The sequence below is a fragment of the Stegodyphus dumicola genome, chromosome 7 (assembly GCF_044657685.1).
Source record: "Stegodyphus dumicola isolate Sdum_Otavi_A_Nest chromosome 7, ASM4465768v1".
Lineage (NCBI taxonomy): Eukaryota > Metazoa > Arthropoda > Arachnida > Araneae > Eresidae > Stegodyphus > Stegodyphus dumicola.
In genome coordinates, this window is record NC_140774.1 from 147,759,185 (window position 1) to 147,777,136 (window position 17,952).

The 17,952-nt window shown below is 31.0% G+C and overlaps 1 protein-coding gene across 2 annotated transcripts in view; it reads right to left on the reverse strand.

The window, feature by feature from the left end:
* LOC118199355 (histone acetyltransferase KAT6B-like) overlaps positions 1-17,952 on the reverse strand; it is a 47,604-nt gene that overhangs the window by 20,137 nt on the left and 9,515 nt on the right. The window contains exons 2-6 of one of the 2 annotated variants that reach the window (XM_035371194.2): positions 15,853-16,006; positions 11,963-12,078; positions 6,858-6,939; positions 1,349-1,423; positions 1,178-1,241 (exon numbers count right to left, since the gene is read on the reverse strand). In XM_035371194.2, coding sequence (XP_035227085.1) covers positions 1,178-1,241; positions 1,349-1,423; positions 6,858-6,939; positions 11,963-12,078; positions 15,853-16,006 — 491 coding nt within the window. Of the gene's footprint in view, positions 1-1,177; positions 1,242-1,339; positions 1,424-6,857; positions 6,940-11,962; positions 12,079-15,852; positions 16,007-17,952 lie in introns of both variants that reach the window. The other variant, XM_035371193.2, reaches the window with a different exon arrangement.

Here is a 17,952-nt window from a genome sequence, read left to right on the forward strand (position 1 = left end):
AACCCTTGGTCATAGACATATCCTTTGAATTACAGTAAGGTTTTAAATGATGCAAAGATTAATATTTTTGTATTCTAAAATTAAAATAAAAGCATCTGATGTACACTCTACAACTGCCTTGTACACTCTATTACAAACATTTTTTGCTGCACTTTATTTAAACTTATTTCCATGAATTTCAACAGAGATATATTTCTTGCTTAACCAATTCCGTTTTCGTTTCAAGACATTATGACAGTTAAAATTGCAATTAGCCAGCAATTGGAATGTGACAATATGAGTATTAATAAATATTGTCAGATTCCAATTTACCGTATTTGATGGCATATAAGACGCACCCTTATTTAGATGGCCACACACAAGGAAAAAAAAGTTTCAATAGCGTGGTTTCTTTTAGTTCTCGCGTTTCGTAAAAGCCAAATAAACAATTATTGAATGCAATTACCTTCACGTATAGGACGCAAGTAACTTTTTTGAGACCAAATTTAGGAAAAAAGGTGCGTCTTATATGCCGTCAAATATGGTAATCAATTTAATGCACTTTATCATTTTTCAAACCTAAATTAGGGCAAAATTGCCAACTTAACAAACAATTTGTCCAGAAATTAATTGGTCATCTTTAAAATATGCACGAGATATGTTCATATGCATATTGGAGTTATTATTATTATTTTTGCCAAACAATGAATATCTTATCTAACAAATTTGAAAATCATTCTGTTCGCTCCCCCTTAAAAGAAATGCGTAAACAGTCCAAGCATATGAAGAGAACTCATTATTTAAAATAATGTATAAAAAATTATTAGTAAACAATTAATTGGAAACATCTCAAAATATAACATTTAATCTCAAGTTTACTGGTACAATGATTTTTGTATCAGATTCATAAAATAAAGTGACATCAAACACTATTTTCAATTGCTCTAAAATTTTTATTTCTGTAAGTGCTTCATTGCAAGTCTGTTTCTGTGTCTCATCATTTCATGAAAAAAGTTAAAAATTAATCTTACTACATGGTGAGAGTGATTTTTTAAATCCAGATTCAATTCAACAGTAGCTCTTTTAAGGATGTTTTTATTCATATGCAAATTGTTTCTTCTAATAACAGAACAAAACTTATACAAAATTCTAACACATCAAAATGCAAAATGGATCAGTGAAGAAAGATATTCCTTACCTCTTATAAAATTCTTCACTGAAATGCTGTGGTATAATATTTGATTCAACATTTTCCTCATCAGCTTTGAAGGGGAGAAAACAGATGATGGCATAAAAAATTACATTTTTGTGATACATTTTTAAAAATTCCTTTACAAAAAATTAATATAAATATGCATACAAAAGTTACTTGAATATCTGAATTTTGTTCTCTGATTTCTTTCTTTTTCCTTATTAGTGTCACATTCAGAACAAAGCCAGATATCTGTATGAAAGCAAGAAAAATTTCTTTAAATATGCATGCTAGAATGCACACAGTCACACACAACACACACACACACACACACACAAAAAAAAAAAAAAAAAAAAAAAAAAAAAAAAAAAGGGGGGAGATAAAAGAAATCTGTATTGCAGAAATAATAATAAAAAAAAGGGGAAGGGGGATATTTTTTTAAATAAAATTTTAAATGATAACAAATGTTTATTTATTTAAAACCTAGTCATTATTAAAAATTTTGAAGGATGATTCAGAAATTGATCGATTGCTTTATTATTTATTCATTATGATTGCTACTGATTTAATATTCACAAGAATATATTTATACACATATATCTGCATTCACTTTTGCATAATATAATATACATATATTTATATATAATTGTATGTAGAAAAAAATGCTGCTACCTTTTTTTTTTTGCAATAATTTTATAATTTTTATTATATATTTTGTAGTACTTTTCCATTAAAGCTAAACCATGCATTTTTGGCATTATGTCCTACAAGCGTTTAATGGAATTAAAGGAAATTTTGCAGTTCAAATTAACAAGTAATTACATACATATTATTTAATTTCAGGAAGATATCAGAATAATTATACATTAAAATGTACAAAGCTCTACAACCCTACAAAACATTTAAGTCTTTTTAATATGAAATTTTTAAGGGTATTTTAGCTAATCTAATCTATTTCCCTTCCCTGAACTATTTTTCTAAATTCATTTGCTTTAAAAGAACAAATCAATATTTTTGGTAGTCTCAGCATCATTTGCTAAAATACCAGCCAATTTGTTACATTTTCATCAACATCCCTTAGAATTCCTTTTGCTTTATGTGACCAATTTCTTAATCAATAATTTTTCATCTTTGAATTTTCAGATTTAATTAAAAATTTTTTTTTATACTAAAAACTGCAAGTATTTAGAATGTGCTGAAGTTGCTCATCTTATTTCTTTAAAAATTTCAATATTGAGAATAACTCCAGAGAACTCTATGAAATGATACGAGATGAGTTCAGATATACAAGATGAATCTTTTTAATTTTCAAAATCTTCATTAACAGAAAAATTTCTACAGATATTTTCTGTAGTCCATGTCACAAGATTAAACACATGTTTGCAATTTTCCATGCTTATGAATGATGAAAATCTCAAATAAAAAAGGAGAAAAAATTAACAAGAGAAAGAAATTGGGATCAACAGTAAAAAGGGTACTTCCTTTACAGATTTAGACTACTCCAACATTGGCTGATCCAGAAATCCTCTTTGCTCCTTCATTTGTCCATATCCTTGAAGACTTTCCAGATTTATTTATAATAGTAAATAGAAACAAAACTTCTATGAAGTTGAACTTAACACATAGTGAATGTCATGTTTATATCACAATAGACTAAAGCAAGATCATAAGGTCAAAACTGAAGTCCATAAAATGTTTTTCAATGCAGCTAGCCAGTATTCTTGTTCAAAACATCTGCTTTGAAAGGCTGGGCGAATAGCCAATCATAAAACTTTCATTCTCAGATGGCTGATTGTTTGTCATTATTTACATATCAATCTGTGATGGCTCTATTATGAGTTATATAATAGGAATTCTATATATTAACTATATATATCAAGTTAATATGGACGCTTAATGGAAATTACAGAAAAGGAATGGATGTCAGATGAGCAAAATTAAGGACAATTGCAAATCCTAGCCAAAAATAAGGATTTTTAAGGATAAAAAAAATCTTTTTAACAGAAAACCTACAAATCTCGAAATATTGAATAAAAACAAATGTGCTAATACTACAATTAACAAATGAAATGCAAGTGAGAAAAACTTGTGCATGAATTACATGCACGTAAATTAAGGTTCTCCACATATCTATTTGTTTATATTATTTTACATTTTCATTGAGAGTATCAATCATAAAGGGACTTAGAAAATAGCATTTTGAAATTTTAGAAAATTATATGTAAAGCTGCATTTCCAATTATCATCATAATTCATATTTTTTTTGCTTGTTTATCTACAGTGGTGGCCGAAATTGTGGACACTTTTGGAAGTTTTTATGTTTCTGAACTTTTATGTATTTTGGAAGTTTTTATGTATGCTTATAGAAAATGTTACATTTCACAAAATGCAAACTTGTATATATCATTTTAAAGAGAATTTATTACTGAATTCAATACAAAACACAAAATTCAATTATTTGCAATACAAGAAAAGTTAAACAATAATAGTTATTGATATACATTAGATAGTGATGATTGCAGTGAGTTATCAGTACTTAGTAGGGTACCCTTTATTTTTGATTACAGCTTCACATCGATGTTTCATTGAGCTGACAAAAGTTTTAAGTTCTTCTTTCATTATTACATGATGCCAGGAAACAATTATAGCCTCAATTAGTTCCCTTTTATTTGATGGGCGCCTCATTTGGACATGAGTTTTCAAGTGCCACAAATTTTCAATAGGATTGAGGCCAGGACTGTTTCCTGGCCATGACAACAGTTTAATACTCTTTGTACGAAACCACTCTTTCGATATTTTGGCCGCGTGGCAAGGAGCAGAATCCTGATGAAAAATAAACGAAGTATTGTTGGGAAAGAGATCTCTGATGGAAGGTAGAAGTTTTGGTTCTAGAATAGTGTCAATGTATTTTCTGGCATTCAGTGTCCCATCGATGACATGAAGGCGACCAATACCATTTGCTGACATGCATGACCAAATCATAACACTAAATGGGTTCTTCAAAGTTGCTTGAATACAGTCAGGATGTAGCTCTTCTCCTATTCTACGTCTTACATACTTTCGCCCATCATTACCGAATAACGATATCTTAGTTTCATCACTCCATATAACTTGTGACCACTGATCATCTGTCGAATTAATGTGTTCCTTTACCCACTTAGTCTTTTTTTTTCGTTGCTGAAAATTAAGATAAGGCTTTTTTCGTGGAATTCTACCTGTCAGTCCAATATCTGTTAATCTTCTCCTGATTGTTCTTGAACTGACAGAAACACACAAATTCAGATCACTTCTGATGGCCGCTGATGACATTTCTCTATCTTGGAGATATAGTCTTTTTATTCTTCTGTCATCAATAGATGTGGTGCACCTTTTTCGGCCTTTTCCTTCTTTGTTTTTTATTGAATTTGTCTCCTGATATCGTAAACAAAACTTTCGGACTCACTGAACAGATGTAGTCACTGAACCACCCACCTGTCTTGCAATTTCAGCATAGGAAAGATCACTTTCTCGTAATACAATAATATTACATCTCTTTCCAGGTGTTCAATCTACTCTTTTATTTGATGTCATTGCTTCTTGACTAAATATTAAAATATTTTACAAAAATTCCTACTTGTAATTGCAGTGTATAAGAAACAGGTCCTTCTACAGAACAAAGCAAAACAATGAATTGTTTCAAGTGTAAACAGGATGTCAGCTTCTATTGGCAGTTACTAACATTTGATTGGTTCTCAGAACAAGAACAGTGATTGGCCAGGAAAGCTAGACATTACAAACCACTTCATAACTGTGTTTTTTATTTATATTAAAGTACATATAACTTTTTTGTATTGCAAATAATTGAATTTTGTGTTTTGTATTGAATTCAGTAATAAATTCTCTTTAAAATGATATATACAAGTTTGCACTTTGTGAAACATAACATTTTCTATAAGCATACAAAGTTCAAAAACATAAAAATTTTCAAAAGTGTCCACAATTTTGGCCACCACTGCACACAGTGGCTAGAAAGTGCCTTTACACATGGAATTATTTCTTTGTAACTATAATAATAGTTACAAATTGCACTATAATAACACTATAATTACAGTTATTTGTCCTAAATGTGTATGTGCACCACCATTATGCCTGCACTGATTGATATGCCTGAATGCCGTCCTACTCATCCACTTTAGCTGCTGCAATGTCACATGTTGGAAGACCTCAAGCACACTTGCCCACAAAGCATCATTGTTCACATACCACTGCTTCTTAACATATGACTTGATGATCCTCCACCGGGTCTGGTGTCATGAATTCTAGACTTCAAGGTGGCCAAGGATAAAGGGCTGGTGATTTTGGGAACCTACATCTTATCTACAAGCCAGGGAACTGTTTGCACAGGTATTCACACACAATAAATGTGAAGTGGGTAGGAACTGCAGAGTTTGGGATCTTTATTCTCTTCCCCAGGCAGTCACACAGCATCACATTGAAATTCACATGAGGAACATTGTTGCTATGTCAAGGATCAGGATGAGAGATTCAAATCTTAAGTATCTTAACTCTTGCACTGTTACACACATTTACTTCAGGCGTAAAGGAATATTCAGTCTATACAGTACAGCACTTCATAGCTAATTTTTACCATATTTTTTAAAATCATAATACTGAAAGTTTATCATTGGCTGACCTTCCTCGTTAAGGATGACGGTTCACGAAGCACCTTTTTAAAGGAAAATAATTCATGTTACATTTAGGATAAATCATAAATCAGAGAAGCCCCATTTAGCCAGCCTGCTCAGTCACTTAAAAAAAAAAAAAAAAAAAAAAAAAAAAAAAAAAAAAAAAAAAACCCTCATGTCTTGATATCTGAGAGAGGAGGGAAAAGCTCCCATTGAATCCTTTTTGAATACCAAGGCTAAGTGAAGTAAGTCTTGAATTTATACTTTAATTAAAATAACAGTTTGCCTGAATATTCTTATGGTTAACAGACAGTGATAGTCTGAACTCCAGGTATTGGTTCAAATACTGAATACAGATTGTTTGCTGGTATGTATACCCTTTCTCACTAGTGCAATATTGGTCAACCCATAGCCAGTGCTTTTGGTACTAAGATATATAAATGACCGATATGTTAGCACATTCTCAACAAGCTATGTTCAATTACAAGTATTTGGTCATTTACTTAAAAAATATTATATGTATATAAAAAAAGAAATATTAAATAACAACTTTTTTAAAAATTGCAAAATAGTGTTTTTTCCAAATTATTAACTAAATGTTTAACATTATGAGTAAATCACATTGAATTCATACGCATTAATGTTTACAATTAATATCAATTCACATGATGAAAGAATTCACATGCAAGAAATTCATATATATTAATGTTTACAATTAATATCTGTAAAAAGAATTTTAAAAATAATTATAAGAATTAAATATTTTTAGAACACAAAATGAAAACCAGGGAAAGGGAGAGAAACAGTTAACTGTAACTAAAATTATTTGGGTAGGACAATAGGTACACCAGGACAAATTTTATTATTTACGAGCTGTTCTCGAGGAGATAGTGTTACAAACACACAAAGAGGCGCGCACAGATTTTAATATTAAAGATGTAAAATTCATTCAGTTTTTATAAAGAAAAAATAAGCAGAAATTTGTTAAAAAAAAAAAAAAATAAGAACAAAATTAAAACTACCTGATGGTTTATGTAAAACAGCAGGTTCATGGCAATTCATATGATAACCTTTGAAACATATATTGCAAGTAAGCATTTCATCCTAAATAAAGAAAGGAAGGCAATTAATGATAGAATATTCACAATAAGCTTTTAATCTGTAGCGCATTTGTTACCGCACTCAGTATCGAATATTGACATGTAGTATAAAAAATACCCTTAAGAATAACATTTGCAAAATGTAGAGTTGCACAAAATACTCAAGTACAGTAAATTTAATTTGCATATGAAATAATTATCTTATTAATAGCTAACGTTATTTATAATGTTGCATTAAGTAATAAATAATGTTCCTTTGTTTTTTTACTGAGAAAACGCTGAGCAGAGAAAGAAAGCTTTAATTTATCCAAGTACTTTTAAACACAGTAAAAATAAAATTAATAATTAATGTGCACACCATTGCATGGATAAACTTAGTAATCTACCATATATTTCTAGATAATATTCTCATTCCTTACCACACACTTTTGTGGCATAACTGGAAACGCACCTGATTAGCAATCAAAAGGCTTTGGATCTGGCGAGGGCACTGAATATTTTTATTATTAAAAGTTATTTAAAACCTTTTTATGACTTTGCAATACTTTCACAGGAGTGATATCTCACCTGTTAGTTTAAGTAGGGTTAAAGACTTAGATTTACGTGGGAAAGAAAAATACAAGTTGCTTAATATAGAAAACATGAAATAAAGAATAAGAAAAACATTACTTCTGCTAAATCTCATATGAAATTTTTGATGTCTGAAGCATGAAAGTACTTTAAGTCTGAAATTATTAAAATAACATAATAAAGCAATTTCAAAAAATATAAGATGGATTTGACTAGCAAAAAAGGCACCTATTTAAATGCTAATATTGTACATACAATTTTTTTTCTTGATATGGTTATTATTTATTTTAAGTTTCCAACTGGTTTTGTTTCACTTCCAGTCCAGAGTAAATACTTTATTTTTTATAATTACCATTTGATATTGCAAATTAAACTATATTACCGTATTTACGCGAATCTAATGCGCATCGTTTTTGGCCAAATGTAGTATTCAAAATTGGGGTGCGCATTAGATTCGAGTGCAAAGTTCGCCGATGACCGCGAATTGACCCCGACAGGAAAAATTAAGCGTGCTGCACCGCACATTGTTGCACTGAGTTTCTGTTGCCTGGAAAAGCATCGAAGCACCAAAGATTGTGAAATCTTTTAAGAAATGCTGCATTTCAAATTCATTGAATGGCAGTGAAGATGACGAGCTCTAGAACGCCGAGGATGACGATGATGATGATGAGGAAAGAAGAAATGAATCTGCGTCTGACGAAAAGAGCTGCAAGGATTCCAGTGATGAAAACAGTGAATAAAGACGTTTACTATTAATCACTAATTGTAGAAACTGTTAGCTAGATAGAAATGTTACGATTTATTTCATGTTCATATTTTACGATAGGTACCGTATATACGGTAGTGGTAATTAACAGTGATTGTTTCACATAACAATTGCCCACTAATAGGTTAATTCTATGTTCTACTACTTTATGTATAAATCCATTGTTGTATAAAATATGGTATCTAAATTTAAATAAAATTATCATACCATTAATTGATAGTTTATATACAAATCCACTGTTGTATAAAATAAGATTCAATAAATTCCTCATATGATTGATGCGCATTACATTCGCCGACAAACAATTTTGTTATTATTTAAAGTTTTAAAATGGGGATGCGCATTAGATTCGATGGCGCATTAGACTTGCATAAATACGGTATTTTTAAAAGTAAAAATTATAAAAAAATTTTTAAAAATAAGGAGCCATTCTTTACTTTCAGAAATTTATGCTATGTATCAGAAGTGTCTCAAAACTTATGGTAACTCCAATATATGACAGTCCATCACAGTTTCTCTGTGGGTACAATTAACAGCAGAGTTTTCAACATTTTCTCAAACATACAGAATGATTAACAAATAACAATTATTATATCAAAATAGCAAAGGGGAACTACCTATCAATGTGCTATCTTTTTAAAAATAGTTGCCAAAATAAGGCTTTATTTTCAACAGCATATGGAGAATAGAATTTTTCTGTTTTGGGGAAGTATTAAGCGCTAAATCAATATGGAAGATATAAAAACTATAACGATTTCCTACATGACAATCTCAATTTTTTTTATGCTTAGGTTAGTTTACTTGAAAAGCCAGCTCATTTATCTGGATTTGAACTCAAGTCAAACTGTGATCTTAACCATACAAACACTGGTAGGTGGAGCCATTTTTTTTTTTTTTTCTTTTTTAATTTTAACATTTTATTTACCAACTAGCAGCTTCGCTGCCAGCCATTGTCTGGCTTTTAAATGTACTGGAAAAATGGCTGAAGGGAATACCAAAAGTTAAATTTAAAAACTGCGCAGAATTTTACTCTGCAGAACAATTTCATAAAAAAAAAGTTATTATGTATAACAAAATTACAATGAAATAAGCAATATCCCTTAATACAAATATTAATTATCCTAATATATAAATTAACCAACTTAACTTTGCAAAATCTTAAGAACTCAAATGGTATAAAGGAGGTTAAGAACTTTGTTTCCTAAAAAAATTACTCAAAACTTTTCAATATCTTAAAAAGTGAAACAAGCAATAAATAGCATAAAAGAATACAAAAAACAAAAAATTCTGAAAAGCAAATTATAATTAATGATATTTTATCTTATATTTTCAAGAGAAACAAATTACAATGAAATAAGCTATATCCCTTAATACAAATATTAATTATCCTAATAAAAAATTAACCAACTTTCCGTTGAAGAAAAAAAATCATGCAAAACTTTTAAATATCTTACAAACAGTGAAATAAGCAAAAAATAACATGAAAGAAACTCAAAAAACCAAAAATTCCACGCAGAATTTTACTCTGCAAAACAACTTTATCAAAAAAAAAAAAAGTATTATATATATATATAAAAAATCTGATGTATACACCACATGACTTCCTTGTACGAAATATTAAATTACACGCATTTTACTTGCATTTCATTTAAACTTATTGGATTGAATTAAATCTACTTCGCCGACAGCGCATAAAACACAATAGAATAAATGCATTCTTTGAAATTCACTCTAGTATTTGTTTACCATAGGGACACTCTGGCGCTAGATTCAATTAACAGTATTATATTTCGTTCATATTATAACTCATAATGCACAAAATTTATATCATTTAAAGAATAGAATTATCTAATCGTTGCCACATGTTCTATTCAAATACTATAATAAAGCTAGAATGATGTATAAAAGAAATTAAGCAAACAAAACAAAAAAGAAACAGTTTTTCACAGACGATTGAGTATTTCTCATTCAATTAATTCAGTTCTCACTTCCCAAGAAGGCAAAAATAAAAAAAAAAACTCAACATATCTATATTAAAAATTACAAAGTAAATTTTAAACACTTATTTCCTCGCAAAAATTCCAGAAAGGATTAAGCATGATTTAATTGGCAATAATAAATGAAGGCGTTTTTTTTGTTGTTGCGAAGCTAAGTTTCTCGACTGGCAACAAATCCACTAGTCTGCGGTTTCAAATGTAAACAATCAATGGTCGCCATCCAAAAAAGGCTTAGTGGCACTTAAACAACTTTAAAATTATTGATAATTCTAAAAATACTGCATACAGATTTACTAAAGGCATAAAAACCTTAACCGGAAGATAAAAACAACATAATTCAATCATTTTTAAAGCAAAAAATGTACAATTTACAAACATATAAGAGTAAAGAGTAAAGAAACTGAGATCACCGAGCCGGGTAACAGAGTGGATATATATATATATAAATGTATTTATACACATTTGGTGCGGCCAATTCCAACCAAAATATGATGTGCGCATCTACATGTTATAGCAGTCTTATATACAAAATTTCAACGTTCTGACGCCACTCGTTTTTGAGTTATGCGAGATACGTACGTACATACGTTCGTACATTCTCTTCAGAATTCATTTTAAAGCAGTTTTATAATTTTTTTGGAGGAAACGCATCATCTATTCTGTCCTTACGTACAGATATCACGCAAAAAAAAAAAAAAAAAAAAAAAAAAAAAAAAAATTTGTTAAATTGCATTTGATAGCAGTCAAAATGGATATTTTCGTTGAAATATGCTGCCTGAAACTTTTCGCGTTTACAATACTTCTTTTTTACTTCATACAAGGAAGTAAAAAATGACAATAAAATATGCCAATCTCTTAAAAACAGTGACATAAGAAATACGATGAAAAATTGTTGCCAAACCCATATTTCTGAAAGAATGAAACTAATCAAAATGATGCGATTTCGTCAAAAATCTATCAACAGCAATAAGAAAGGAAAATTGTTGCCAAAATCACATTTTTAAAGATGTGAGAAGTGTACTCGGAAGCGTCATTTAAAAAATTTTTAAAAAATTCAAAATATTATCTTTTTTTCAAAATTCTTTTTTGTAAAAGCAGTCGCAAGGATGAAAGTTTAATGTGTCCAAAAATCAAAGAAAAATAATCTGTACATTTTTAAAAATAAACTTTTTTAGAAAAAATCCCATTGAAAAGGTGTTAAGCTCACTTTGTTAAATAAATTTGTATTTTATTGATTTATTGAAACACTAAATTTATTTTAAGTTCATAAAATAGCTAAGTGCCTACGTTTTATGATGTGAAAATAGTGTAGAGTAAAATCTCTCTTTCTTATAGCCCATTATGTCTCAAAATGACGCAATTTCGTCACAAAACATAAAAAATAAAATAAAAAAAAAAAAAAAAAATTCGAATTCCAATTTAAAAAAAAAATAGCTTCGAGGTGCACTGGCTCTTGTCTAGATGCACCTATGTACCAAATTTCGTAGCCGTGGGTCTATTAGCTTATGCGCAGCGCGAACGAAAGACACACACACAGACAGACTCTTTCTTTTATAATATGTAGAGAAGAGAAGATAAGACTTATGTTACTATGAATATTTTATACAGCTAAATAGCAATAGAGACATATTTCACCATAAACAATATTAAAATATAATAAGAAATACATGCTTAAAAAAAATTCTAATTCTTACAGTAGTGGCTGTTTCATCACAAATCACACAAGTTTTGCAATCAGGACATTGCCAGTTTTCAGGAGATGGATAGTTTTCAAATGATAACTTGGCATATTCCATACAATTTAGATGGGCTGCAAATGGAAATTGAAATATTACTGATATAAGATAAACTCATAATTATTTTACAAAAAGTACAATTAACAACAGCAAAGAGTAAACTGAATTGAACTGCTAGTTTAATAATAGGACCAAATCCAAAGTTTTGTTGTTAAAATATATTTACGGGTGCCCCTTGGCGAAAACTAGCGATTTTTGGAGGTACATGGACACCAAGTTTGTGCAATTCTTTAACTTGTTATTTTGGCTTTCTGTAGCAGCAATTTTTGGGGCAAAAATCACCGCTACATAAAGCCAAAAAAACAAGTCAAATAATTGCACAAACTCGGTATCCACGCACACATCGATCTATTTTTCACTTAAAAAGTCAAAAGAGCACCCAATTCTACACTAGAGCCAAACAAAGAATATATAATCTCAATAAACTACATTTTAAATCAAACAATTAAAAAACATAAGAAAGAAAATTCATCTTATAGCATCTAAGCACTACACAAAGGAAATATCCACTTACCTTATTTAGAAATATCTGTGTCTTCAATCTGTGGCACACAAAATTCCTTAACAGCATCCCAAAAATTTTCTAGAATTATCTGAACTAGAATCTGTATAGTGGCATCACCATATAAATTCGCAAAAATAAGAGTAATACTTAAATGACTTTCCTCAAACCATGTTCCCTGTCTAAATGAACTCTTTATATGATGGCCATTTGAACCTTTCTTACAACACACCCAATTCAAAGCCATCTGAAGATCTCTATGTTCAACCATACACATTTATTTCCTTTGTACAAACAAGACACTTATAATGGCCACTAAGTAAACCTTCTGCTACATACCAGTCAAATGTCTTTAATCCAGACCTCAAAGCTACAAACTTTCTACGCATGCATAGCGTTTACACATGTGCATAATACCTTTATGCATGCATATAATATGTTTACACATGCACGTTTAATGCATAACGGATGGTATAAGCTAAGCTAAAACTATCTAATTATCTATTTCAGTTAATGTTGCAGATTGCGGTGTTCCTTAATCTTCTAATTGGATCTGGCTTATCATTTTTTTGCAGACTGTTAGAGCAATTTTATAAAAGTAAGCTTGAACTTTTGATTATGTCAAAATGAATTTCCAATTCTGGAGCTGCCAAAGGATCTACAAAGCGAAAGCATGTTTTGATGTCCATCAAACAAAAAGTGGAATTGCTGCAAAAAATGGATAAAGGCATATCCTTTGTTTCTCTAACTATTCCGAAATCTCTTTATCAATTTATCTCTGCTCTGTGGGGGAAGGGGGGCATCGCGACGCACAACGAACTGGAAGTTGATCTGTCAGTGTTGAAAATATGACCTATTGTAACCCTTTTTCTACATCATCTGTCCTCCCTGAAGTAATTCTAACTTTTACATAAGGTTTAGTTCTTATTTTAAAGGGATATAGCAATTACTTCTACTTCTTTTTCACTGCCACTGTTTGTATTAAGAACGGACTGTTCCCGCTTAATTAAGATGCTAAAATGAAACTTGATGTTACGTAATCTGGAAAGTTGAGTCATGCCGACAGCTAATTGGCTGCTGTGAGATGACGTCATGCCTACATCATGTATAAGTATCTCGCATCTGGTTCCTGTTTCATTGCTCCTTGGTGTGCCGTTCCAGTGCACATTGGAAGACGCAGTGGATGCGTGCCGTCCAGTGATAAGTACCATGGTTCCAGTCCATGATGATTTTTCCTGGATTCTGCAAAGCGGCTACGATGTGAGCAACTGCCATGGGCGGCATCCTGTTTCTGTGGTTCGGCGGCAATAGATCTCAGGTTGTAGCTCCTGGTGGTCAACTGCCGTGGGCGGCATCCTGTTTCCAAAGTTAAGGGACGTCAGATTTCAAGCTGCGATTTTCAGTGAGCAACTGCCATGGGCGACAATGAATTCCAAGCTGTGATCTCACGTGTGTAACTACAGTGAGCGGCTTTTGCCAGTTCAAGTGCACTCAAGGTTTAGTTTAATTTTTCAGGTGCCTTCTTGGCCAAAAAGCATGGACCTATTTATAGTGAAGTGAAATTCATATTAACTGCATAGTTTTTGTTCTGTGATATGTTTTTTGCGTAATGAATGCCAGTATTCAAAGGTCAGGTAATATATTTGCTGCATCATTAATAGTGTAATATTCTTTAAAGAAAAAACCCTTGGGGTTAATGAATAGTCAACTGAATGCAATTTTTGATATTGTTAAACTCTTTAAGTTTCTGGTGTTGATTAAATTTATTTATTGTATTTTTATATATATTCTTAATAAATTGGTTAAGTTAAAAATTTTTGTCTTCAATGTCTGCACAGTATATAACCTTAGGGAGCTTCTATTGCTATTTCTGCTAAATGTTTTTATAACTTTAAACTTTGCTTTTGCATCAGTCAGCACTATCCTTATCTTCAGAGAAGATTTTTTTTTATTTGGCTTATAATTCCTTACTAAATGTAGTATTTCATCTCGATGTACTCCGTCTTTGATATGATTTAAATCAAATTCCTCGTCATTATAAATGTCATGAATACACATCAAATAGTTTCCTGGTTGCAATTTTCCAATTTTGACTATGCGTAATGTATGCTTTATGCATGCGCGCGTAGAAAGAAATGTTTAATAAAGTAAACAAATAAATATTAAGCTTTTTCTTTTTGTAAATTTTAATACTCTTTATATCATAATTGCTCTTTATTTCATAAATTATGGTTTCATATTTTTAATTTTATAATTTTTGCATGCCATCTTGCCAGATTTAAACTGATGATCTATAATCTGGAAAAAACGATAATCCGGAAATAGCCGAAGTCCCGACAAGTCTTGATTAAAGACTTTTAACTGTAAATTTTTTTCCCCTTTCGTTCCAAATCGTAAAGAAACTTCAAATTAATCTTACCACATTCAGCCATTTTACCATTTAAACCACAAAACAAACAGTGTACTTCCTAACCAACATCCAACACACAAACAAGCTCTTACAAATCTTTTTCCATCAGTGAAATTCACTGTAAACACGCAACTCTTAAATATAGGCTAACCATTTTGTTTTTCAGAAAAATACAAAAATATCAAAATTTTTTCTTTTCAGACTTTTTTAAAATATGGTTGCATGCAGGGCCAGTCCTATCAGGGAGCAAGATGGAACACAGCACGTGGGCAGCCAAATTTCAGGGCGATGAAATGATTATCAAACTCATTATATTTCTGAAAAAATAGGATGGCCAAATTTAACTTGCACGTGGGCGACCAACAGTCTAGGACTGGCAATGGTTGCATGCAAACTCAATGTAACAAACAGCATTCAGCTCATCATGCTAAATGATAATTAACTTTTCATACAATAACAGATTTGTTTTCTGCTCCAAATTAATACCATAGGATAAATAAAAGGGACATTTTAAATCATAAAAAATTTTGTTCAAATTAAGAAAATTATGAAAGTAAAAATTATTTTAAAATAAAGTACACGGATAAATTATTATCACAGTTTGACCAGAAATACTAAAGATAAGCAATAAGCATAAAACTAAGTACATAGTTGAATTACTATAACATTTTGATCAGAAACACTAAAGGTAAACATACTACCGTATAAAAAATATCCAACAGCAAAGCAACAATCCGTATAATTTCAAATATAGTTAATAGCATCTCTTTTGATGTATTTTCTAAAGCGTTTTTTCCCTTTGTATTTTTCTTTGTACAATGCATATGTGACTGAAATTCATTCATTTCAAAAATAAAAATAAGGAAGTAAAATTACCTTTTGCATTACAATCTTTACAAACTAACAACTCTTCTGCTTTTCCCTTCCTATTTGCAGATGCAGTGAACAGACAATAATCGCAACGACTTGGATGAGATTCATCATTAGAAGGACTTGAATTTTCTTGAGATGTAATATCAGATTTGATACGCTAAAACATATACATATATAAATTGAACAAAATAAATATTAATTCAATAGCAAATTGCAAAACCTGAGAACTTCTAACAATGTGTGTGTGTGTATATATATATAAACACATATACTTCTTAATTACTTGAATAAATTAACCTAACTTTATACAGGGTGGCGCAGGGAACGGGAAATTTCGAAAAAAACGTCATTTCCACGAATAAATTCATAAAACTAGTAATTTATTAACGGAAGTGCATGTATTCAGCATGCCATTTATGTTTTTACAATCAAAATGTCCAAAAGTGTCTTTTTACTTTTTAAAGATGACATTGGAAAGATGCACTCCCATTTGGCCTTCACACTCTAACAGCCTGTTATGAAAATTCTGGAATGTGCAGTGTAGCAAATCTTGGGAAATGGCAGTGATTTCTTTTTCAATGTTCTCCTTCAGTTCATGGATTGTTGCAGGACGTGTATGGTACACCTTGCCTTTAAGATATCCCCACAGGAAGAAGTCGCACACACTAAGATCAGGGGATCTTGCAGGCCATTCAATGTCAACGTGAAATAATGCGTCTTCCAAACAACTGACATTAATCCCTAGCGAAGATGCATGCTGTCGAACGGAGCGGCGAGGACTTCTCTTGATTGCAGCTCTAACAGCTTCAATGTTCTCTAGGGTACGTACCGTTGGAATGCCACTTGGAGGTTTCTTTTTCAAGGCAGATCCTATTTCTTCAAAGTTATGCACCTACATTGTAATCGCATACGCAGATGGGACACGTCCAAGCTGGTAATGCTGTCGAAATATTCTCTGCACGGCAGTCGCACTATCACCATTTTTATAAAACACTCTCACAGCTACTGCACGTTGCGCACCAGTCCAATGATCCATGATTACTAAATGGCAATACGCTCACAACAATTGTGCAAAGTTTCGAACAACTGCGGCTCTACAGTGCTGCCAACTGTAACGTTCAAAATTTCCCATTTCCCTGCGCCACCATGTATATACATATATTTGCACTAAAGCTGCTAAGTAATAAGCCAACAATTTATTAGTAAAAAAAGCATTTTATATATTATCTCCAAGGAATAGAAATTCAATTAAAGCCATGAATTATTCTAAAAATTTTTTAGTCAGTATTCTAATTACAGTCAAAAGTCGTTAATCTGGACTCGTTGGGACTTTGGCGATTCCTTATTATCGATTTTTCCGGATTATAGATCATCAGTTTAAATCTGGTAAGATGGCATGCAGAAATTATAAAATTAAAAATATGAAACCATATTTTTTGAAATAAAGAACAATTATGATCTAAAGGGTATCAAAATTTACAAAAAGAAAAAGCTAAATATTTATTTGTTTACTTTATTAAACATTTCTTTCAATGTAAGTTGTTTAATTTGCTTTGTTTCATGTGATAATACTTTCTCTTTAATTCTATTAAACAGACATAATTTCTTGTTTAGTTACAAAGTTCCGCTGTTTAAGTCCTATAATTGCTGTGTCGAGAATATCGACTAATTTTTCAATCGAAATTTTTTTGTTTTCAATAACCTCCGAGTCACTATCGGAAGCGAATTATAATGACGAGGAACTTGATTTAAATCATATCAAAGACCGAGTACATCAAGATGAAATACTACATTTAGTAAAGAATTATAAGCCAAATAAATTAAAAACATCTGCCCTGAAGATAAGGATAGTGCTGACAGATCAACTTCCAATTCATTGCGCGCCGCGTCACTTCCCTCCCCCCGCAGAGCAGCGTGAAATTGATAAACATATTTCGGAATGATTAAATAATCAAAGGATATTAAATAATCAAAGGATATGCCTTTATCATTTTTTGCAGCAATTCCACTTTCTGTTTAATGGACTTCGAAACATACTTTCGCTTTGTAGATCCTTTACATATTAGTAAATATATATCGGAAATTCTATTTGACATAATCGAA